The sequence below is a fragment of the Neoarius graeffei genome, chromosome 14 (assembly GCF_027579695.1).
Source record: "Neoarius graeffei isolate fNeoGra1 chromosome 14, fNeoGra1.pri, whole genome shotgun sequence".
In the NCBI taxonomy this organism is placed as follows: Eukaryota; Metazoa; Chordata; class Actinopteri; order Siluriformes; family Ariidae; genus Neoarius; species Neoarius graeffei.
The window spans coordinates 78,475,090-78,501,792 of NC_083582.1; the positions used below are offsets into that span (position 1 = coordinate 78,475,090).

Sequence of the window (26,703 nt, forward strand, 5' to 3'; positions counted from 1 at the left end):
AAACCTGGCGGCCATGTTTGTTTACAAATTGTCCCAGTCACTCGCTAGCGCAGAAGTTTTCCATCTCCGATATATGACGTCATGTTGTCTTGACAACCATGCAATATCATAAACCATATTCAATGCTCATTCTCCATTGGGTAGAGTGACGTAATACACGTAGGATAAGCGATACGATAACAATATTGCATGCTATCAAACCAAATGAATGAAACCCGCTAGAAGGGAATAGAACACGTTTTTATTGCATCGTAAAAGTGTCCTGTATGGATAATAATTCCCGATATTTCACTCCGATGATGTCACTCCCAGTGTTTTCCCGCTGACTAGATGTGCATTGTGAAAATGGCGAACCGGTTCAAAATTAAAATTCTTTTGATTAACTTGCATTTTTGTGTGGATGTGTCCATATAATATAAAGAACATTACACAGTGATGCGAAGATATGAAGTTTATCTCCTCCTGTTGAAAATATTTCACTCGTTCACTTCACTCACTCATGAATATGTTCACCACTCGAAGAGAAACTTCATATCTTTGCACAACCGTGTAATATCCTCTATCTGCAAAAAAAAAAAATCCAGTGTCATGCCTAGATGTTAAGTAATTATTCCATGGTTTATTTGAATCCTTGATCGTGATCGGTCAATTACAGCATTCAGCAGTCTGCTGTTTCTTTATAATAGATCATTGCTCTGGACCGCATCATTACAGAAGCAATACAATCATTTTAAATCAATATATTGTCTCAAACTTTCTTTAGTAAATAGCCATGTAATAAGCAAGATGATATACAGTGAGCTGGTCATTCTTGCGAAATAAACCCCTTCAGGGTGATTCAAGACCACCCTGCTTTGCATCAGAGTCTTGAATCGCCCTCTTGAGGTTTATTTCGTGATGATAACCAGCTCACTGTACATCATCCCTTACATATAGAGCACAATAAACGGAGACTTATTTTACCATGGCCATTTCAGTATTAAGACCTTCTTTCAAGAAGGAAGCGTATAATATTTAGCCAAGTTACAACAGTCTTCTTGTGAGTAAGCAAAAAATATTCACCAAATCCAAAGAAATGAATCTGGTTCAGTTCAGTGTAATTTGGAAATTACAATCTGCTAAAAAACTGGACTTTAGAAATAAATCAGATTTTATTGTGAAAATATTTCCCGAGGCAGTATACTCTCACACACACACACAGTCCATAATCTTGTTTAGACGATGCTATTGCTAACAGCGTAAACGTTAGAGCAGTACAGTGTTAAAGAGCGACTCGGTGCATGTGGATGATCTGCAGTCTGACCTGCACTCTGTCTGCCTTCTCTAGCTGATCAGAATGATTTGAGTTGATTGAAAGAGTTCTGCAGGGACAGCGTCTGAAACATGCTGCAGCTGCATCCATAATGCGATGACACAAACAGGCTCGCGTAAGAGATAATTATCTCATAAGTCAGTAAGCACAGCTGTTGGCAAGGTCAAGTTTCATTTATGTGCAGCATTTTGTGGAGCTTTTTGCTTTTCCCCACAGCATGGATGATCCACGGCATTGCAGCATTGTGCTAATGAATACTAATGGCCACCTCTGACAATTAACTCTCGTCCAATGTGTTTATTTACCACATAACTGCTGTTTTATGGGAAACTACTGTGTGGAATTTATATCACTGTGTCTATAATGTGGGCAGAGTGGGCGCCCGTTTATTTTTCTGAATATAGAAAGCAGAGAATTTGTAATCATCTTCATTTATTTATGATTTATTTACCTACAGAATGTGCATCTCTATTACATGCGCACTCAAGGGTGTTGTCTGTTGTGAATGTTCACATTTAGATAATATTTTCTTGGTTTGATTAACTCTAAATATTACTTATACAAACTTCGGCATTAAGCATTAGCAGTGAGCAAGGATTATTATCATGCTAGCCGCTAGCATTATACAGTATTGTGTAATTAAATCTAGTAACTTCAGTCCAATAAGCTAGCTTTGTCAAACCGACTATCGCATTGTATAATGTCGCTAATTTGCTAGCAAGCTAATGCTAACCAGATAATTGGTTGTGTAATCCAGTAGCTATTTTGCTAGCAAGCAAGCACATTTTAGCTGTAAGAGGAAACAAAACAAATAGCCAACTTAAATATCAAACTAGGCATTTTTATAAGAAGCTAGCAAATTTAATAACAAAACAGTTAATTTATTGCTTAATTTAGCTAATTTGCTAGCAAACAGGCTAGCTTTGTTTATTATTCTCATCTCATCTCATTATCTGTAGCCGCTTTATCCTGTTCTACAGGGTCGCAGGCGAGCTGGAGCCTATCCCAGCTGACTACGGGCAAAAGGCGGGGTACACCCTGGACAAGTCGCCAGGTCATCACAGGGCTGTTTATTATTCTGTCTATATAAAACCAGTAACTAAAGTTAAAGGGAAAGTTAGTGAATGTCAAATCAGCTCAACCAGTAGATGATTAGCGAGCAAGTAAGTTAATAATACTGCTAACTTGTGTGTCTAAAACCAGTGGCTAGGTTAAGTGCTAAGCTATCTAATGTTAAACAAGCTTTGATTGTATGATGTAGATAATTTGTTAGCAAGCAAATTTTACTGATACTGTGTGTGTATATAAAACCAGTCCTTAAGTTCACATGCAAGCTAGCTAATGTCAAAGCTAATAATTTATTGTGTAATCCAGTAGCCAATTTGTTAGCAAGAAAGCCAACTTTAACTGTTAGTGTAACAATAAAATGTAGCGAATTTGAATGCCAAGCTAGCTAATGTCAAATCAACTAATTTATTGTGTAATGTAGCTAAATTGCTAGCAAGTGAGATCAATAATGTAATGTGATTAGCATGCATAAAACCTTGCAACTGGTTCAATGACAAATGGACTGATGCTAGATGGTGTACTATAGCAATGGCTAAATTCTGTACAAGTAGTGCACATTTTATTTATTTTTACTAGTAATATACTAATCCCATTTCCAGAAAAGTTGGGATATTTTTCAAAATGCAGTAAAAACAAAAATCTGTGATTTGTTAATTCATGTGAACCTTTATTTAACTGACAAAATTACAAGGAAAAGATTTTCAATAGTTTTACTGACCAACTTTAATTGTATTTTGTAAACATAAACAAAGTTAGAATTTGATGTCTATAACACACTCGAAAAAAGTTGGGACAGAAACAAAATAAAAGTGAAAAGTTGATTGGATATTTAAGTAACACCATTCTGGAAGATTCCACAATAAGCAGGTTAATTGGTCAGATGATTGGGGATAAAAGGAGCAGCACCAAAGGCTCAGTCTTTGTAAGTGAGGATGGGTGTGGCTCACTGCTTTGTGCCAAAATTTGTGAGCGAATTGTTCATTATTTCAAAAATAATTTTCTCAACGCAAGATTTTAGGTCTTTCAGAATCTACAGTCCATAATATTGTGAAAAGATTCAGGGAATTTGGAGACATCTCAGTGTGTAAAGGGCGAGGTCAGAAACCACTGTTGAATGGGTGCGACCTTCGAGCCCTCAGGTGGCACTGCCTGAGAAACCATCATGCTAATGTGACAAATATAGCCACATGGGCTCGGGAGGACTTCGGAAAACCGTCATCACTTAACACAGTCCACTGCTGCATCCAGAAATGCAACCTGAAACTGTATTACACAAGGGGGAAGCCATTCATCAATTCTATACAGAAACACCACCAATTTCTCTGGGCCTGAACGCATCTTGGATGGACCGAAAAACAGTGGAAATGTGTGCTGTGGTCAGATGAGTCACATTTCAGCTCGTTTTTGGGAAAACCAGACGTCGAGTTCTCAGTGCCAAAGGTGAACACGACCATCCAGTTTGTTATCAGAGAAAGGTGTAAAAGCATCATCATCTGTGACAGTATGGGGGGGGGATCAGTGCCCACAGCGTGGGGGAGGTACATGTGTATGAAGGTACCGCTGATCTATTGTGATTTTAGAGAGAGATGGCATCGTATCTTCCCAGGAAGTCCATGCTTATTTGACCAGGACAATGCCATGCTTCATTCTGCACAGGCTACAACAGTGTGGCTTCATAGACATAGAGTGTATGTGCTTGACTGGCCTGCTGCCAGTCCAGCTCTGTCTCCTATTGAGAATATACGGCGCATCATGAAGAGGAGAATCAGATAACGGAGACCATGGACTGTTGATCAGCTGAAGTCTTGTATCAAGCGAAAATGGACAAATTCCAAGTGCAAAACTGCAAGAACTCGTATCCTCAGATCCCATACGATTAAAAAGGAAAGTTGATGTAATACAGTGGTAATAATGTCTCTGCCCTTTTTATTTGGAGTGTGTTACAGACATCAAATTCTAACTTTGTTTATATTTACCAAATACAATTAAGTTGGTCAGTGAAACTATTGAAAATCATTTCTTTGTACTTTTGTCAGTTAAATAAAGGTTCACGGGAATTAACAAACCACAGATTTTTGTTTTTATTACATTTTGGAAAATAGCCCAACTTTTCTGGAAATGGGGTTAGTATATTCCCATTCTCATCTTTGTATGCAAATTGCTGTTTTTTTTCTTCTTCTTCGCAGTCTGTAAAATACAGGAAATTATTTCTCCGAATGTGAGGTAATTTTATCTGATTCACTCTTCGATTCCCAGCTAGGCTGGATGTATTTCAGTGCACCACCCTGACGACTGCTCAGGATTTTTCTTTTTCTCACAGTATGCAAATCGGATTTGGTCAGGGTTTTTTTTCTTTGCTTGAGGCAAAAGAAATGTGCATTATGTCTGTTAGCATCACAGCTATTCAGTGTGTCCTGTGCTCCCTGCAGTCGGATTGAATTTTTACCTCATGAATTCGAGGCAAATGATAGAAAACTCAGCTGGTCTCACCAGAGTGATAATGAAATATGAATATGACTCATTGCTGTGTAATATTTTATAGTGAAATGGAGTTTTTATAAAGCTTTATATGAGCCAGGCATCTATAAGAGAGCACAGAGATCCGAACGCTCATTTCCATTTATACAAATATTCGCACATAAGCACACAAAAATAAGTGAGTCCTTAATATCAGTATCACAACAAAAACAAAATGAATGATGCTAGCAGTCTGGTTTTGTTTACACACTCCAGTTTAGCAACATTAGCAAAGCTAAACCTACCAGGTGTTAAAAATAAACACCTAGCAAACATCTCATCTCATTATCTGTAGCCGCTTTATCCTTCTACAGGGTCGCAGGCAAGCTGGAGCCTATCCCAGCTGACTACGGGCGAAAGGCGGGGTTCACCCTGGACAAGTCGCCAGGTCATCACAGGGCTGACACATAGACACAGACAACCATTCACACTCACATTCACACCTTCGCTCAATTTAGAGTCACCAGTTAACCTAACCTGCATGTCTTTGGACTGTGGGGGAAACCGGAGCACCCGGAGGAAACCCACGCGGACACGGGGAGAACATGCAAACTCCACACAGAAAGGCCCTCGCCGGCCACGGGGCTCGAACCCAGGACCTTCTTGCTGTGAGGCGACAGCGCTAACCACTACACCACCGTGCCACCCCCTAGCAAACATTAACTAGCTTATTAGCTAATGAGTTGGCTTTATACCATAACAGTGGTTCAGAATCTTTAAATTCTAAATGATTACAGCTACTGTAAGTGATAACATCACCCCATTTCCTATCACACACCCTTGAGTGTTTTATTCATGGCACGGTGGTGTAGTGGTTAGCACTGTCAGTTCACAGCAAGAAGGTTCTGGCTTCGAGCCCAGTGGCCGACTGGGACCTTTCTGTGTGGAGTTTGCACGTTCTCCCCGCGTCTCCGTGGGTTTCCTCCAGGTGCTCCGGTTTCCCCCACAGTCCAAAGACATGCAGTTAGGTTAACATGGGACGGCCTCGGGGTGAAGTGCCCGAGAGTGTCAGCATGCACGTACGCAGCGGCTTCGCTCTCCTATGATGAACTAAATTTCATTGTACATGTGTGCAGTGATAATAAAGGCATTCTAGTCTATTCTATTCGATCTGGAGGGTCCTCAGGCATAAAGTGCTTAAGAAAGAAAGAGTGTTTTATTCATTACTTAGTAACTAACCGAGCTTGCTAACAAGCTAATCTTTATTTTGTATTAGTTTCTCAGCAAGCTAGCTATTTTGCGTCATTGTGCCGTCTCCAACAGAGTCTGTTTGAACAAAATATGCACACTATCTGTATCGCACCATGCTTCAAATCCTTTGTGTAAGTCTTGTTGAACAAAACACCTCACTCTGGATGTCTTGTGCTGTTAGAAACCATCATATGATGGTGAGATATTCTCTCCGCTCTCTGTCAACCCTACTAATAATTGTGACTTTAAACTGCAGGTATGTGGGCTTCGTTTTTCCCACAACGAGAGATGGTGTGAAGTCTTTCCCTCGTCCCAATGTCTCTCTAAAACGCCGCTGCATTATATAGCCCTGAATGACTCTGGAGAACTGAGCTGATGAATTGTGATTGCCTTTCGCACCATGGGTTCTGTTTCTGAGAGCCTTCCTGACAGAGTAGCTGAGAGATACAGGAGACAGCCTTCATTCTGTTTAATAAAAAGTGTTTTTTTTCTTTAGTTGTAATACAGATGTCACTGTCGATTTGACACGTGGAATTGACACTGTGTCAATTAAGTGTGTGTAAGTGTATGTGATTGGAAAGGGAGGGAAGGCCTTTTTTATACTTAAGTTCTAGACATAACAGAGTTTGAAAGTTGCCATTATTAAGGACATCTATTCACTGATTTCATGACATATTGCACCATATGTTTTTCTTTCTAAAGACTTGATTTTATTTATACGAGATTTTAAAAGGAAAAAAAAATCTACGTCAAGGTGCTGTAAGTGAATAAATCCCATAAGAGAGATAAAACAATTATAGAGTAGTTGTTTAGATGTCTAGGGGAAATAATATCTGTAGTGATAACACTAATATGCATTGTAAAATGTAAGGCTACAGTCAGACTACAGCTCGCGATGCTTGGCGATGGGTTATCGAGAAAAACGAGGCGTTTGGTGGCAATGCTTCCTTGAGCTTCATGATGTATTCCCAAATCCATCTGTGAGTATTTGCTGCTTAGTTTGCCGATGAAAACATCGGCAACAAATTTCAATGCATGTACTGAAATTTTCTGCAAGGTTTTTGGCCACTCATGAGGCAGAGACACACCAAAAAAAATTTGCGAAGCTTGGAGAACATTTGCCATGATTCACACAATTGGTGGCAATGCTACCAATTTTTCATTGCCAAGTATTTGTAAACCCATCGCGAGCTGCAGCAGAGATGTCCATAAGTGCTGGCGACTGGCGGTTTTCTCTGCCTACACAGACGGTCTGCGCCGGCTACTCGATCCCAGAAAAAAAACAAACTTGTCTTTGAATGTTCAAGCGATTTTATATCGTCTCCGCTGCCCATAATTTGCTGCAAATCCAATTATTCCACCATGAAATTGTCTTCGATTCAGGTCTAACATGACTGGAAGCGACACCATATTTGTTGATCGATTCTCGTGCTCTGATTGGCTGAGCTGGCCACATGATCATGCCGTAGCGTATGTAGTTATGTTACAGAGCCAGCGCACTACAGAGGGGAACTGAGAAAACCAGGCACACATACAGTACATCTGGAAGGAAATTTCATACATGCAAGTATTTTACAGGGAAATGGTTAGTGATTTATTAGCTGAGAATGCACCAGAAGCCACCAGAAGACATGTAAATTTCAAAATTTTCTGGGGGGCATGCCCCAAGACCCCCCTAGCATTAGCGCACCTTCGGCTAATTCCAGAGCCGCCGGCTACTTCAGATTTTCTGGAGAACCCTGCTGTAGCCTAAAGACTTTGAAGCTGTAAATTCAATTTTTTACCAGTTTATTGTTTTTAATCAGTATTTCTACTTTGCTAAAGGGAGAAATTAGTTAGTTGGTCATTTTTGATTTTTGGTATTTGGGCATAATGTTGGAGGAAAAATGCTCCTTCTTGGTGTTAACATATAATGTGTCAAAGCTATAATTTTTCCCTTTTTTTCTTTTTTTTAAGATTATTGGAAGGTATACAGTAGGTTAGTTGGTATTTTTCTATTTCCGGGTATCATGGTTTCAAAGATACTTTGACTCCAAACTAAATATGACTGATGCTTCTAATAGACTCTTGCATATTTATTTCTGCTCCTAAATCAAACTGAACAAGATAGCCAAATCCTTTGTGAAGTCCTGTTTCTTTTAACTTCTTGTACAATCCATTTCCTCAGTGCAGGAATAATTGTCCACCCACCTCTGTCCTTGCTTTGAGAGATTGAACCGTTTTCCTGCATTACTTCTCATCCTCACTGCAAGGATTTTCCCACCTCCACTTCCATTAAAAGGGTGCCATTGCCACCTCTGGCCCTGCCTTTAAGCCATGTTTCTGAGTGGCACTGTATGGACAAAGAAGTTTGGTTGTAAGAATGCAATATCCTCCAGACTGTGCCCTGTAATTCCAGGTCATGGCCTGCTTCAGGAGTAGGCTTTCTACCCAGGCACCTCAATTATAAACTACATCCCTACTATAATAATATTTTTTTTTACCCATTATACAAGAACACTTTCCCCATACTACCGCCAAATGAAAAGTTGGAATTGAATCCCCAAGCTTACTACATTTGCATTTTTCCAGTTTTTGACCCAAGCCTTGGATTGTAGAGATTATGGCTTGCTCATTATTAGCAGGACTTGCTGTAAACTTGGAAATGATGTAGAATCTTAAACAAAACAAACTTATTTTCTTGCTCTTTTCCTTACAGCTCAGCCAGGTCCCCCCAAAATTCATGAGGGATGGTGGGCGTACAAAGAGGTCGTACAAGGGAGCTTCGTACCAGGTAATGATTTCTGCTGTTTTGTGCATTCCCACATGTAACTGAATTCCTGTTTATCTTATTTGATGAATATTGTAGAACTTAACAGATTAATTTATTGGTTTGAATTCAAACCTTGGTCTCGAAATCAATTTTAAAGCAAACATTATATATAAAGTATATCTCCATAATTTGATTAATGGAAGGTCTGAAGGTTCAGATCATTGTGATGAAAAATTTGTCTGGTTCAGAATTGTTTATCATAAGATTGATGGTAGAATTCAAAGCTTCCTCTCAAAGATATTACACAAAATATAAGTTGCTTTCAGTTTTGTTCACTCAGTTTGATGTTCCCAAGCAACCCCCAAATCATGATGGGGTGGGTTCCTCTAGATCTAGGATGTAGGATCAATCAGAAGGTTATGTCTACAACCATGGTTCTGACTGAATAGAGGACTAGTGGAGGTTTTCTCACTGAGGATTAATAGCAAAGATGTCATGTTGTGACTGTGACCTCATGCATACAGCCTGTAAAATGTCCCTGCTATCTGTCTCCTGTTCATCCTCTGGCCATGAACCTGAACCGAAGAGTGGCCCAGGCGGCCTTGATGATCCTCTCCTCAGTCACTGAACCACCGTTACAACCTTTTGTTCTACTTCCTCTTTGGAAGCCATGTATCAGTCATAATGTGGGTGGGTAAGATCCTGAAAGCATTCCTTGCTAGATGATAATAGATGACAGACAGGAACAGAATCATTCAGATTATTAATACTGTTTCTTATTGAGGAAGGGTTACTTAACCCTTTGGTGCCGGACCCTTTAAATATTGCTCCTCCAGGAATGATGATGTAATGGTTGCTATGACAAATTAAAAATACCTTGAAAACAACAACAAAAATTATCTTACAATACTTATTGTACTATAGCCAATCAGATTCTGGTAAGAATTAATCCTTTCTTTTGATTGGTTGCCTTTTACTGCAGTACTTCAGTCAGATTCAAAATGGTGTCTTTGAGTAAGTAAGTGACCACATCCCCGATTTACAGTAGAACAAGTGGCGGAAATTCTAATGAAAGATGGTAGTGATGATGAAAGTAGTACAAATAGTGAAACTGGCGGTCTTTCAAGTGGAGAAAAGTTCAATTTGGACAAAGGTATTATTAATAAATGAGACAGTCAATGATGGCGTAGCTCACTCCAGCCCTGTCTAGTCCAGAAGGAATGATCTAAAGTGGGCCACATTGTGCAATAAATGTTGTAAGCTATACACACTGTATACAAGCTATATATAGAAGTGATATCCACCCTAGGAATACCGACCTATTTACCAGAAAGAATCCAAAACGGCGAGGAATTGACCAAGAGGAAGCGATTTGTGTGGAAACTGCTCATTAAGGCTTAATTACTCCATATCTTCATTAGTAATTGCAATTATGCAAATTTGGGTAGAAGATATATGCACCCCAGGCAGACCTACCTTCCTGCCAAAAAGAATAAAAATCAATGAAGAATCAAGAAAGAAGAAGCGATTTTTGTGAAATGTGGTTGACGCCAGACAGACGCCAGACAACACATGATGGAATAACTCATCACCTGTTGGCCGGATGTATGAATAAATATCTATAAATACTACCAAACACAGTGCAGTTGTTTAGCTTATTTATTAAGCTTTAAAATGGTATATAGTATAATGGGTATCCTGAAGTTCAACTTCAAGCTATTTTTGTTTGAATAGGCATTGGTGAAAATCAGGGAATTTTGGGCAAGCACCAAAGGATTAGTGTTATTCCCACTTCCTATTGAAGAGATTCATCCAGATTATTATTACTGATACTTCTCATCTCATCTCATTATCTGTAGCCGCTTTATCCTGTTCTACAGGGTCGCAGGCGGGCTGGATCCTATCCCAGCTGACTACGGGCGAAAGGCGGGGTTCACCCTGGACAAGTCGCCAGGTCATCACAGGGCTGACACATAGACACAGACAACCATTCACACTCACATTCACACCTACGCTCAATTTAGAGTCACCAGTTAACCTAACCTGCATGTCTTTGGACTGTGGGGGAAACCGGAGCACCCGGAGGAAACCCACGCGGACACGGGGAGAACATGCAAACTCCGCACAGAAAGGCCCTCGCCGGCCACGGGGCTCGAACCCAGGACCTTCTTGCTGTGAGGCAACAGCGCTAACCACTACACCACCGTGCCGCCCCCCAGAGTATTAATATTGCTTCATATTGAAGAACAGAGGAGGAGAATCGCTGAATATTTATATTCCTTATTGAAGAGGAGACTGAGTGAGTGTTCATACAGTATCATGTTGAGGATGAAATCATTCAGTGTTCCTTCTGCTTCCTATTCAGGATTAAAATCAGAGTATTACTTGTAATTTTGCTCCAATTATTTATAAAGGAAACTGCAATTTACTTATTTACTTATCACCTTGTTACTCACTGGCAGAGCATAGGCCATCGACCACAAGCCTCCATCTTTTTCGATTTAGGGCAGCTTTCTCCAATTTCGCCCAACTTAGACCTTCATTCCTCATCTCTGTCTCTACACTCCTCCTCCATGTGTTCCTGGGTCTACCACGCCGGCGCTTACCAGACGGGTTCCATGTTAGTGTCTGCCTGGTAATGTGGTCTTTCTGCTTCCTAAGCGTGTGCCCAATCCTTGTCCACTTCCTTCTGCTAATTAGCCTCCCCACTGGTTCCTTGTCGGTCATCCTCCATAGGTCCACATTGCTGATCTTTTCTGGCCACCATATCCTAAGAATCCTTCTCAGACATCTATTGATGAATGCTTGAACTTTTCCGAGCATGGCTTTGGTGGTCCGCCACATTTCTGATCCATAAAGCAATACTGACTTGACATTGGAGTTAAAAATATATAGCTTTGTTGTTGTCGAAATATCTCTGGCTTTCCATACCTTGTGCAAGATCTTAAAAGCTGTTCTGGCTTTGACATCATCCTCAGTGCCTCCGCTTGTACAACCCCGTTTCCAAAAAAGTTGGGACAAAGTACAAATTGTAAATAAAAACAGAATGCAATAATTTACAAATCTTAAAAACTGATATTGTATTCACAATAGAACATAGACAACATATCAAATGTCGAAAGTGAGACATTTTGAAATTTCATGCCAAATATTGGCTCATTTGAAATTTCATGACAGCAACACATCTCAAAAAAGTTGGGACAGGGGCAATAAGAGGCTGGAAAAGTTAAAGGTACAAAAAAGGAACAGCTGGAGGACCAAATTGCAACTCATTAGGTCAATTGGCAATAGGTCATTAACATGACTGGGTATAAAAAGAGCATCTTGGAGTGGCAGCGGCTCTCAGAAGTAAAGATGGGAAGAGGATCACCAATCCCCCTAATTCTGCACTGACAAATAGTGGAGCAATATCAGAAAGGAGTTCGACAGTGTAAAATTGCAAAGAGTTTGAACATATCATCATCTACAGTGCATAATATCATCAAAAGATTCAGAGAATCTGGAAGAATCTCTGTGCGTAAGGGTCAAGGCCGGAAAACCATACTGGGTGCTCATGATCTTCGGGCCCTTAGACGGCACTGCATCACATACAGGCATGCTTCTGTATTGGAAATCACAAAATGGGCTCAGGAATATTTCCAGAGAACATTATCTGTGAACACAATTCACCGTGCCATCCGCCGTTGCCAGCTAAAACTCGATAGTTCAAAGAAGAAGCCGTATTTAAACATGATCCAGAAGCACAGACGTCTTCTCTGGGCCAAGGCTCATTTAAAATGGACTGTGGCAAAGTGGAAAACTGTTCTGTGGTCAGACGAATCAAAATTTGAAGTTCTTTATGGAAATCAGGGACGCCGTGTCATTCGGACTAAAGAGGAGAAGGACGACCCAAGTTGTTATCAGCGCTCAGTTCAGAAGCCTGCATCTCTGATGGTATGGGGTTGCATTAGTGCGTGTGGCATGGGCAGCTTACACATCTGGAAAGACACCATCAATGCTGAAAGGTATATCCAGGTTCTAGAGCAACATATGCTCCCATCCAGACGACGTCTCTTTCAGGGAAGACCTTGCATTTTCCACCATGACAATGCCAAACCACATACTGCATCAATTACAGCATCATGGCTGCGTAGAAGAAGGGTCCGGGTACTGAACTGGTCAGCCTGCAGTCCAGATCTTTCACCCATAGAAAACATTTGGCGCATCATAAAACGGAAGATACGACAAAAAAGACCTAAGACAGTTGAGCAACTAGAATCCTACATTAGACAAGAATGGGTTAACATTCCTATCCCTAAACTTGAGCAACTTGTCTCCTCAGTCCCCAGACGTTTACAGACTGTTGTAAAGAGAAAAGGGGATGTCTCACAGTGGGAAACATGGCCTTGTCCCAACTTTTTTGAGATGTGTTGTTGTCATGAAATTTAAAATCACCTAATTTTTCTCTTTAAATGATACATTTTCTCAGTTTAAACATTTGATATGTCATCTATGTTCTATTCTGAATAAAATATGGAATTTTGAAACTTCCACATCATTGCATTCTGTTTTTATTTACAATTTGTACTTTGTCCCAACTTTTTTGGAATCGCGGTTGTACTGACTATGCTTCCCAGATAAGTAAAAGTTGGAACTTCCTCTATATTTCCTTTCTCCAGCAGTAGAGGGTCCTTGTTGCTGTTGTTAATCCTCATAAACTTTGTCTTATCCTTACTGACATATAACCCCAGTCTTTTTGCTGTCTCCTCCAAGTACCTGATCTTCTCTTGCATGTGACTACGACTATGTGACAGTAGGGCGATGTCATCAGCATCGTCAAGGTCGTCGAGCTGATTCCACAGAGTCCACTGTATGCCATTTTTCCTTCCTACAGTGCATTCCCTCATTATTCAATCCACAGCTAGCAAAAATAAGAAGGGGGATAATAAACAACCCTGCTGAACACCTGTATTTACTTGAAACTTATCTGTTAATTTACCCTCATGTATAATCCTACAGGACATCCCATTGTATGTGTTCCTAATAAGCCTGATGATTTTTTCTGGAATTCCGTAATGCCTCAATAAGTTCCACAAAGTCTCTCTGTCAAGGCTGTCAAAAGCCTTCCGGAAGTCAATAAACGCTACATACAAGGATGAGTTCCACTCCATTGACTGCTCGATTATACAGTAATTCTGAGTGTTGCTATTTGGTCAATACATGATCTTTCCTTTCTGAAGCCTGCTTGATGATCTCTGAGCTTCTTATCCACCGCATCTTTCAAACGTTCCAACATTATCCTGTTTAGTACTTTACCGGGCACTGATAGTAACATAATACCTCTATGATTGCCAAATACACTTTGATCGCCCTTCTTGGGTACCTTAACAAGATAGCCTTCCTTCCAATCATCTGGGACCTCTTCCTCCTCCCAGATCTTTTCTATTAAATGCCCCAGCATTAGCGACGATGTGTCCGGTGCAGCTTTCAGGGCTTCTCCTGGAATTTCATTTGGACCAGCTGCCTTCCCATTTTTCAGTGCCAAGATGGCCCTTCGCACTTCCTGTCTGGTTGGTGTATCACAGTTTACCGGGAGTGGGCTTTCTGCAGGTAGTATCTCTGCAGTGTCTTCAGGAGCGGGTCTATTTAGTAACTCCTCAAAATGTTTGGCCCATCTTTTGAGCTGATCCTCCTTATTTGTCAGCATATTTCCATTCTTGTCTCGCACTGGCCCACTATCCTGTTTGTATTTTCCAGCTAGTTTCTTGGTGGTGTCATAGAGCTCCTTCATGTTTTTTTTTTTTTTTTGTGTCGCTGCCTCCTGTGCACGCTTGGCAAGGTCCTCGATGTATCTCCTCTTATCCTGTTGGACACAACTTTTAACTTCTTTATGGCATTCCAAATATTGCTGTTGGGCCTGGCACTTCGCTGCTCTTGTGCGACTTCTATTAAGTGTGTCTTTCTTCATCTTTCTATCCCCAGTCTTCTTCAATGTTTCTGATGTTATCCAAGGTTTGTCATGTCGTTTCTTCTTTCCGACAATCTCTTCACAAGATTTGGTCCATACCTGTTTGATGTTTTTCCAGTCTCTCTCTATGATGTTACTGTCGTCGTCTTCTTCATCATCCTGTAAATCCTGTAGCGCTTGAAACCTGTTTCGCAAAGTTACTCGGAAGGCATCTGCATAGTCTTTCTCCTGCAGTAGTCGGACGTTGTATTTGGTCCTGGTGTTCGCTGTCAGTTTGCATCTTTTGAGCTTAAGCCTTAATTTCACCACCACTAGGTGATGATCTGATCCTGCATCTGCTCCCCTTTTCACTCTAACATCCAGCATTGTTCTCTGAAATTTACTGTTGATTCCAATATGATCTATCTGGTTTTCTGTTCTGTAGTCGGGGGACACCCATGTAGCCTTGTGGACGTCTTTATGGGGAAAAATGGACCCACCGATCACTATTCCGTTATCCGCGCAAAGGTCTACAAACAATTCCCCATTCTCGTTAATCTGTCCAAGCCCATGCTTACCCATTATCTCCTCATACCCTATGTTGTTGGAACCAATTTTGGCGTTAAAGTCTCCCATTAGTACTGTAACTTCTCTCTCCCTCTTCCAGTCTAAAATGTCCTGCAATCTATTATAGAAATCTTCCTTTGCTGTATCCTCGGCATCGTTTGTCAGGGCGTAGCACTGCACAACCCTTAACTTGATCCTACGATGTTTAGTCTTGAACTGAGCTGTGATGATTCTGGAACTGATTGGTTCCCAGCTGGTAAGGGCTTTCTGTGCCTCTTTAGATAACATAAATCCTACCCCCTCTGTGCATTCTCCTTCATATGGCCAGAGTATAGAATTAGCTCCCCCGATGCAAGCCTCGTTTGTCCCGCTTTAGTCCATCGTGTTTCACTCAGACCAAGCACCTGCAAATTATACTCTCTCATCTCCTTAGCGATTGTAATTGCTTTACCTCCTTCATACATTGTTCTTACATTCCATGTTCCTATCCTGGTGATCGTCTTTGGTGATAGAAGACTTGGCAGTGTAGATTCCTTTCGGCTCTGTCTACCCTGTGTCATACTTGCCCTTCCAAAAGAAGGCTTCTCCATCCCATCTTCGATCCGATTTCTTCTTCTAGTCGATGTTTCGGTAATCAAAATTATACCACTGAGTGGGGGATTGGCCCGCCCAGCTTCACCGGAGCCCCTTTAGCCAGCGTGTTTCAGAGTTATTCCAGACCGGCCTTCATGGCAACCGTAACGGCCCGGGTAGAGAACTACCCACCATACTTCACCCGGCCTGGCAAACCCTTACTTTGCCTGTTTCCGTCTCCCGCGACAAGGACGAGGGGTTGGACTTTGGGAGACAAAAGAAACTGCAATGGCAGTCCAGAAATAATGGAAATATTTTGTACTTAGTGACTGAGTTATGTTGGGCCGGACAGGAAAATATTTGTCTCGAGGTCATGCCGTATGGACCGAGTGCAGAGTTCGGTCTGCACAAATGACCAAGAGCCAAATACTTTCTTGTCCGGCCCAACCTGACTCATTCAATCAGCATTTTATCATATGACCTTTTTAACTAACATACACAGTTGAAAACAATCAACAACAGTGTATAAAAAATGAACATATCAATTTTTAAAGTCTTAGTCTTTCGGGATGTTTATCTTACTGTTGTTGTTGTTGGTGTTATGGTAGCGTTGAATACGAAAATGAAGATAACGTGTCAGGATTGTAGTTTAAATTTCCTTTTTTCTTCACTTGTATATAGAAGCTACATAGCAAGCTGTCGAGCTCCTCAGAGGGGACGACTGTTGTGTCTCTTTCCTCCGTAACGTCAGCAAGAAATATTTTGAAAATGTTCATGTCATACTTAGGGTTTTTTTTTAATAGTGTTTTCTTATTGTTGTCGTGAATTTCTTTGCTTGAAAGTACCTTTAATTTTCCATGTTCTTCAATGATTTCAGCTTGTTCAATTTGGTCTGTGTCTGATAAATCATCTGGATAATAAAATTCACTTTCACTGTGCTCAGTTCTGTCGCTTATTTTTCAAAGTAACAATTCAGAGCAAAATGAAAATGGTGGAAGGAAGCGAGGGAAACGGGTCCAGGGCCACATACGGCTTTTTCTGGACCGGATTCAAAAATCTGTATCTGCCCAGTCATGTGACTTTCCCAGTGGTTTTATTAAGAGCATGCACGCAGGTCCGTACGGGTCATGTGATAAAATTAAATATTGAGATTCAGCCGACATACCTAAGTGTATTACTTTATTCTAATGTTTAGGAGGTTGATTATTTTCTAAAGCACCCAGAACCATATCAATTCAAACTGGAATTTAAGAATGTCAGCTTATCAAGATGGCTCAGGGTGACTGGAAATTGGTGATGTTGTGCCAACAAATATCCAGCCATGCCAACTGAAATGAAATGTGTCTTGGAACAGTTGAGTTTACATTGACTTTCAAGGATTTCACGCATCTGGAGACGAGACGGTAACTGAAGTGCATCACAGCTGGTAAAAACACTTGGACTGGCATTAACCCTGTAGTCTTGGACACTTCTTCTTGAAAATAAATCGGAACAGTCAACCAAGATCAGAGGGACCTCATGGCCACAAGCCAGTTATTAAGCAAACCGGAAAAGTGGAAAATGATTGTTTTCCAGCACCCTGTATGAAAAATCACTGATTTATAATCCACTTGTCCTTTCTAGTTTGCTGTTGCTGTTTATTTCTGACTGCCTGCTAAGCCATGCCACTCATACCAGCGTCTGTGAATACTGTAGATGTCTCGAACTTCGTGAGGAAAACTTTCTTCAGAATGAACTGTTTTATTACATTTTGTAGAAATGGATGATTATTAAGAACTGAAATGAAGAATACGTAAATTGCTTAAATTTTTTTGAAGGAGAAAACAATCCAAATTTGCCTTATCGGACAAAATTGTTATTATTATTATCATTATTATTATTGTTGTTGTTTATTATTGTTGTTTGTTTGTTATTATCACATCTGGCTGACAGGTGATGAATTTATGCCATCATGCCATCGTCCGTCTGGCATCGTCCACATTTCACGAAAATCGCTTCTTCTCTCTCAATTTTTCACTGATTTTTATTATTTTTGGCAGGAAGGTAGGTCTGCCTAGGGTGCATATAGCTTCTAACCAAATTTGCATAATTGCAAATAAAAATTAAGTTATGGAGTAATTAAGCCCTAATGAGCGGTTTCCACACAAATCTCTTCTTCTCGGTCAATTCCTTGCTGTTTTGGATTCTTTCTTGTAAATAGGTTGGTATTCCTAGGGTGGATATTGCTTCTATATATCGCTTGTATATAGTGTATATAGCTTACAACATTTATTGCGCAAGGTGGCCCACTTTAGATCGTTCCTTCTGGACTAGACGGAGCCGGAGTGAGCTACACTATCACTGATGGTCTTGTTATTTTATGCGAGCAATCTGTTCACAGTGACTGGAAATACTAGTATATTTAATCACAATACACTTTTGTTATTATTATTATTGTTATTATTATTATTATTATTATTATTATTGTTGTTGTTGTTGTTGTTGTTGTACTTAAATTGGGGTTGTTGTTTCACTCAAGCAGAATCTTTGAGAAACAGGTTAATTATTCAGCTTATTTTGTTTTTCTCTCTCTTTTTTAATTTATAACGTGGTATTTTTTTGTGAGAATGTCTGTCTGATCTAGAGGGTAATGCTTATACCGTACAGAACATGCTGAAATCCAGTTTTGTTTCAAACGCTCCACTGTTCTTCAGATCCAGGTTTATAAACCATGCCATCTGCTGTATAAAAGCATAAAATTTATATTCACCACATGATTCCTGGGGAAGGTAAATGTCAAGGTTTGGAAGATGAGACACAAGAGCGTTTAGTTCTCCCTGTATTCACTTTGCTTCTTTTTTTTAAACAGATTTCTCTTGAAACTCTTGTGCTCGGTCATATAAAGGTTAAAACTGTTTCTAACGGGACTCATTTTGCTCCTCAGTCATATAGTTTGCTTTTCTGCTTCTCACTTATGTACTGCTTGATTGTATTCTCTGTTTGAATACTCCATCACAGTTTGATTATATATTGTTGTATTTTTTATGGAGCATTTGATAAGCTTTGATTAGTGGTGCTGCTGTGGAGGATAGTCAAAACAATGACCACTGATTTATCGTGATTTAATTTATGACTGTATCAGAGGCCATCTGAGGTCAGATCATGGAAATTATTTCTCCTGTTATCTATGAGGAAGAAAAAAAAAGTGTCCTGTCTATGGAGCATATAAACTTCTGATGGGCCATCTGTGACCAGGTTATTAGCATTAAATTTTATGGATAAGGCAAGATGTTTGGTTTATATGAATAGACTTCTAGTTTATTACTTTGGACCCAAGCACTGATGCTGATGCTTTGGAAACTCTCTTGGAGTTATGCTGATTAATGTTATGTGCTGTACTATACTATTACTTTTAATAGGGGTCCAAGCACTGCCCAGGATAGCTTATTTACTGTCCAATTATGCTCCATTAATTCTGCAGACGTTCCCAAACAAAAGGCCAAACCTTTAGACAACTGTTTTCTCAAGCCATTCTTCAGTAAATGAGCACTATCTTGTAATCTTGATGTCCTGTACTCAGAAAAAATAAACTTTGTGACTGCAAGGTCAAACCCAAATTAAATGTTATTTCTCAACCACAGTGATAAAACATTCAAAATAATTGCTCTTCAGCAACCTCTCCGTCAATGCAATAGGATTTTTGCATGTTGCATTGTTTGTGCTTGAGTGTAAGTACATTTTTACAGATCACTTGATGATTGGAAAAACGACGGCTGCCAATGGACAAATCGTATTTCACCAGTCATTTGCCAGGCTTACAATTGGCAAATCGCCACGGAATTTGGCAAAGTGGCAAAACACAGTCCTCGGAATCTGCATAACAAATTTGAGGCCTGCATCTCAATCTCTAGCACCACCAACAGGCCATTTCTTAAAGTCTTCGAGTTTAAGAATTTGCCCCCCCCCTCCCCCTTTATACACCTTTTGAAACTTGTTCATTGAAAGTCTCTCTTACTTTGGTGTCAGAAGATACTGAAACATTTGTTAACAGAAAGTTGATAAGCCAAATCATTGGGTCAGTGTTTTGGATACGGCCTTTATTGATGAAAGGAGATTATATTTTACTGTGAAGCTAGAAGGGAAAAAAAAAGTGCTCAAATATTACACTAGTGAGCGCTATAAGGGCCCGGTCCCACAACACCGATAACTCTAACGATCCCTATAACTCCGGCTCTGACTCTCCCTCTGCCTGAGTTTAGTTCCAGTCTGGAGCAGAAACACCACAACTATAATCCCCACTATAATATCACTCGGTCCCGACACTCAGGGAAATAAACACATGCAACGTAGGAATAGTCATGAAAGTTTTTTACAAGTAGCAGCACATTATTCTGGCTTGGACTCCAAAACCACCCATGCACACACTCCGGTAGCTGATAAAATACAGATAGGTCACGGATTACAAAAATATATATAAAAAAAAAAAAAGATACAAAATACAGAGTGGTTACAGATTTTAATGCAGATGCATCACGGACACTAATGATCTACGGATTGGTCACGGATGTTTCAGTATATTACAGATTGGTTACCGATTTCATATGGATGATGCATCACGGATAAAAAATTAAGAAGTCTAAAACAAATGTTTGGACTGCTGAAGTTCATAATTAAAATATCTTATCTGCATTTCGATGTTTACTTTATTAATTTACTATTAAATATTTCACTGAAAATCACATATCTGCGAATAAAAGAGCTGTGCTTTGTGTGTTTTTTATTTATTTTTTTTTATTTTCTGTGAATCTGTATTCCGTGACTTCATGATGCAACAAGGATGTAGAAAGACGCCCGGGGAAAAACAGCATGCGCTCAGACAACATCACATGGAAACAATGACCTGATTGGTCAGATGTTTATCAGATCATGTCCAGGCCTGGAAAAATGGCTCCAGAAGCAAATCTCACCCATACGGATAAACCCAGGCCTGGGCTATAGGGATCGATATCGGTCTGGTGTGAGCACCGACCACATAAACTGCAGGAGACCTGTTTATTTATATTTATTGTTATAGTTGGAGTTATAGTTATCAGTATTGTGGAACCGAGCCTTAAAGATCCTATAACTGCTTATTTATTTATTAAGAGATATATGTTAAAGCTGTATTTTTGTTAGTATTAATATTATTATTATTATTTCTTATTTGAAAAACCATCTTATAGTAGTTATTTGATATGCTTGGCAATAGCGGAGCATCAGAATATTTCAGTAATGTCCATGTATTCCCACATGAATGGGTATAAGAACAGTAAAGACATCAAATTGGTTTGAAGGTTTAAATAATGATGACCATTCTATTTCTGCTGGGCCCTTAATGAAATGCCTTTAAAGTGCTTATTGCGGGTAAATTCAGGAGCGAGATCAATGTAATTCTCCTATTTTATATTAAACTTTGGTAAAATATCTGTCACATTTTCATTTTGTGCAATTTTTTTTTTACCTTGCATAATACCAGAAAAATTCAGTTGAAATCAAGCCGTTTGAGGTGAATTGGTCCGCCTCTGAAAAACTTGGCATTTGGATTTCCCGGCAAACATTGATTTTCGTGATGTCGCGTGCGGGACGCCTCCCTCTGAATCCTACATCAGCGCTGGTTTGTTTATGAGAAAACGACCTGGTGGTTTTCTGCAAATTTCTTCAACGTTATCACGTAAAATGGTTAACAGATGTATCGTAGGAGGGTGTAGCAACACCAATCATGATGGGATTAGTACTCATCGTTTCCCAAAAGACCGGACAATGAGAGAGAAATGGGAGCGCTTCGTGCGAGTCTCCCGGAAGCCGAGGACCAAAGCAGAGCCGAGAAAAAGACCAAGAAAATCGGCAATTCACAAGTTGACTGTTGCCAGGGTAAGAAATAATTCTGACATCTCATTATACTCTTCATCCAAAGGTGAAGTAACATTGCACTCAGGTGACAATTCCATATTTCATTGCAAAATCGCTAGCTGCTAAACTTGGTCTACACAGGCTGTGCACTGAAACTGTGCAAGCTCTCTCAGCCTGCTGGCGGATCCGCAGGTAATGTCATGAATCTGGCTCCAGACTCCCTTGGGATTTTTCCAGACGCATTTTGTTTTTTTTTCTGCTGTAGACAGATGGCCTTGTGCAAAATTACCCTTCTGGATGAGTGTGTAAAGGGACAGACTTTCATATAAAAAAAAAAAAATGAAATTGGTCCAGAATATGCACTTTAAGAAAATGGGTGAGAATGATCATGAGGATATTGGAATAGTATATAATGACAGTGACAGCCATCTTTCTTTCCATTTTATTCCTTCCAAAATTGGCATTGAGACCTTTGCTGGATTTTTGGAATACATGATTATCCACAAAATATTTTCATTGATTGTGATCTGTGTGTAGGGTTTTCTTTCTTTCTTTCTTTCTTTCTTTCTTTCTTTCTTTCTTTCTTTCTTTATTCACGTGTTTGATTATTCTCCCCAGACAATTATATTGTCTATGATCAATTGTAGATTTAGAAAGATAAAGCGACTTGGAGGAAAAAAATGTCTTAAATCAGTATCCAAGAATCAGAGTCACATCCTGTGGGATCTCATACTGGGCTCAGAGACACACCATCTTGAACTGCTAAGTAGAATGCTGGAGATTGGCAATCTGGCTTCTGCTTATTCACCAGTGCTGTGGCAATGAGCCCATGGTGAGGAGAGGATAGCTGGAACCCTCTGACTCTCAAGGGCTCTGTGCCCTGCAAACTCAACTGACTATTATTTCCAAAGCCTGCTGATCACATCTTTTGAAAACCAGTTTGGGTCCTGCGTTGGGGCTGGATAGAGTTTGCCCTGTGGTTTGACTGGCATGCATGGTGGTCTCAGCTGGTACAGGATGATGAGTCTTAGCATAGTCTTTCTCTGTGCTTCTCACTTGGCACCACACAGGACTGTTAATAAGCACTTTCTGAAAAGTGTGGGGAAAAAACCAGAATAGTCCTGTGAGAAGGGACGCTGAGACTGGGAGTAAAAAAAAAAAAAAGGCTTTGAAAAAAGGCTCACTTTGCACCGAGTGATTTGCAGCTTCTAATAAGAAAGAAAACCGTGTCTGGGGAAATTACAAATACCATCTGAAGTATGGACATAGACATATGGACATATCAGGGTGCACGACACCTAGTTGTACATAAGCAATTTATGACACCTGACAAATGTACAGCACAAATATTTGTCAAGACTTCTTTTTTCTGGCCCATTTTTATCATTTATTATTTTTAAAAACCCTGTGGCAAGGCTATGACCCACAACAATATTTGCACTCATGTATATTATAGTCAAGTTTATTTGTATCGCGCTTTTAACAATAGACATTGTGGCAAAGCAGCTTTACAGAATTTGAACGACTTAAAACATGAGCTAATTTTATCCCTGATCTATCCCCAATGATGAAGCCTGTGGCGATGATGGCAAGGAAAAACTCCCTCAGACGCCATGAGGAAGAAACCTCAAGAGGAACCAGACTCAAAAGGGAACCCATCCTCACCTGGACAACCACAGACAACATGACTATAACATTAACAGTTTTAACATGAAGTCAGTTTCGTTGATGTTATAAACTCTTCATTGATGGAAACTTGAGTGCAAAACTGTTCATGACAACTGCAGTCCTAAAGTTAGCAAGTCAACTGTAGTCCTCAGCCATATAAACATTACTGTAAGAGTCCAGAGCGTCCTCCAGGTATAACCCTCAACTGTCCACATGGGGCCGTCCTCCACAGGAGCAATGTGATGAGACTCCAACCAGACACAGGGCACCAGGATGGATCAGGCAGGTCCGAGGGGCAGAAGAGGTTCAGCATCTCGATCTCAGGACCGACATGTAACTCAGAGGGACAGATTGGATGGGGGGGGGGGGGGGGGGACACAGGTTGTTAGGTATGCCCAATGTCACCTGAATAAGTGGGAACAGTCTACATACTGCACTGAGTACAAGCAGGGACTCCGGCAACTAACTATGACAGCATAACTAAAAGGGGAGAGCCAGAAGGTAACACAGGCATGAGGGGCCCCGGGACATAAAGCAGCAGCCACTACACCGTCAACAAACTCAAGTGAGCGAGCGAGTGGGGACTGACAGCATCCATACATCCCAGTTTACCAAAACACTCTGTCTGAGGATCCTCCAGATCTACACCTTTACCTCATAAACACCATTAACACAAGGCTTGACTAAACAGATATGTTTTCAGCCGAGACTTAAACACTGAGACTGTGTCTGATTCCCGAACATTACTTGGAAGGCTGTTCCATAACTGTGGGGCTTTGTAAGAAAAGGCTCCGCCCCCTGATGTAGCCTTCACTATACGAGGTACCAGCAGATAGCCTGCACCTTTTGATCTAAGTAGGTGTGGTGGGTCATAAAGGACCAGAAGTTCACTCAGGTACTGTGGTGCGAGACCATTCAGTGCTTTAAAGGTCAATAGTAGTATTTTATAATCAATACGAAATTTGATTGGGAGCCAATGCAGTGTGGATAAGACAGGGGTGATGGGGTCATATTTTCTAGTTCTAGTAAGGACTCTTGCTGCTGCATTTTGAACTAACTGGAGCTTGTTTATGCACTTATTGGAACATCCAGACAGTAAGGCATTACAATAATCCAACCTGGAGGGAACGAAAGCATGAACTAGTTTTTCCGCGTCATGGAGTGACATTAAATTTCTTATCTTAGCAATATTTCTGAGATGAAAGAAAGCTATCCGGGTAATGTTATCAATGTGAGTTTCGAATGAAAGACTGGGGTCAATAATCACTCCGAGGTCTTTTACTGCTGCACATGAAGAAACAGAAAGGCCATCCAGAGTTACTGTGGAATCAGAAAACTTACTTCTAGCTGCATGTGGTCCGAGTACAAGTACTTCAGTCTTGTCAGAGTTAAGCAGAAGGAAGTTAATAAGCATCCAGTGTCTAATGTCCTTCACACATTCCTCAATTCTATTAAGCTGGTGTCTCTCATCAGGTTTTGCAGAAACATACAACTGTGTGTCATCAGCATAACAGTGGAAACTAATACAATGTTTACGAATAATATCACCCAGAGGGAACATATATAGAGAAAAACGCAGTGTGTATATATAGTCAATTGACATGGCATTCTATGACATGGGCCATCCCAGAAAGTGTCAGAACATGAGCTTATGCCATCTGACTTGGGTACAATCAATATTGCAAACAAGCTGTATGACAAATGAAGTCTCTTGGAATAAGCCTTCAGAAATGTTAGAGTAGGATTATGCCAGGAAAGACTTATATAAGGTGTCCTTTAGCAAAGCTGTAGTTTGGAGGATATATAGAGGATATTACACAGTTGCACGGAGATATGAACTTTATCTTTGAGGGGTGAATGTATATATTGTAGATATCTACACAATTGTAGAATGTACAGTGTCTTGCAAAAGTATTCATCCCCCTTGGTGTTTGTCCTGTTTTGTCGCATTACAAGCTGGAATTAAAATGGATTTTTGGAGGGTTAGCACCATTTGATTTACACAACATGCCGACCACTTTAAAGGTGCACATTGTTGTTTTATTGTGACACAAATAATAATCTCATCTCATTATCTCTAGCCGCTTTATCCTGTTCTACAGGGTCGCAGGCAAGCTGGAGCCTATCCCAGCTGACTACGGGTGAAAGGCGGGGTACACCCTGGACAAGTCGCCAGGTCATCACAGGGCTGACACATAGACACAGACAACCATTCACACTCACATTCACACCTACGCTCAATTTAGAGTCACCAGTTAACCTAACCTGCATGTCTTTGGACTGTGGGGGAAACCGGAGCACCCGGAGGAAACCCACGCGGACACGGGGAGAACATGCAAACTCCACACAGAAAGGCCCTCGCCGGCCACGGGGCTCGAACCCGGACCTTCTTGCTGTGAGGACACAGCGCTAATCACTACACCACCGTGCCGCCACAAATAATAATAATTAAAATGAAAAAAACAAAAATCTGGAGTGTGCATAAGTATTCACCCCCAAAGTCAATACTTTGTAGAGCCACCTTTTGCTGCAATTACAGCTGCAAGTCTCTTGGGCTATGTCTCTATTAGCTTAGCACTAGGATTTTTGCCCATTCCTCAAGGCAAAACTGCTCCAACTCTGTCAAGTTAGATGGGTTGTGTTGGTGGACAGCAATCTTCAAGTTACGACACAGATTCTCAATTGGATTGAGGTCTGGGCTTTGATTAGGCCATTCCAAGACATTTAAATGTTTCCCTTTAAACCACTCCAGTGTAGCTTTAGCAGTACATTTAGGGTCATTGTCCTGCTGGAACATAAACCTTCGTCCCAGTCTCAAACCTCTGGCCGACTCAAACAGGTTTTCCTCCAGAATTGCCCTGTATTTAGTGCCGTCCATCTTTCCTTCAGTCCTGACCAGCTTTCCTGTCCCTGCAAATGAAAAATATTCCCACAGCATGATGCTGCCACCACCATGCTTCACTGTAGGAATGGTGTTCTCAGGGTGTTGGGTTTGAACCACCCATGGCATTTCCCATGATGGCCAAAAAGATCAATTTTAGTTTCATTTGACCAGAGAATCTTCTTCCATGTGTTTGGGGAGTCTGCCACATGCTGCTGGGCAAACTCCAAATGTCTTTTCTTACTTTTTTTTTTCTTTATGCAATGGCTTTTTTTTTCCTGCCACTCTTCCATAAAGCCCCGCCCACTCTGTGGAGTGTAGGGCTTAAAGTGGTCCAATGGACAGATACTCCCATCTCTGCTGTGGATCTTTGCAGCTCC

General features: G+C 40.5%; 1 protein-coding gene across 1 annotated transcript in view; it reads left to right on the forward strand.

The window, feature by feature from the left end:
• Positions 1 to 26,703, forward strand: part of ca10a (carbonic anhydrase Xa) — a 528,995-nt gene that overhangs the window by 56,218 nt on the left and 446,074 nt on the right. Inside the window, exon 2 of the mRNA XM_060939091.1 lies at positions 8,787 to 8,861. Coding sequence (XP_060795074.1) covers positions 8,787 to 8,861 — 75 coding nt within the window. The remainder of the gene's footprint in view (positions 1 to 8,786; positions 8,862 to 26,703) is intronic.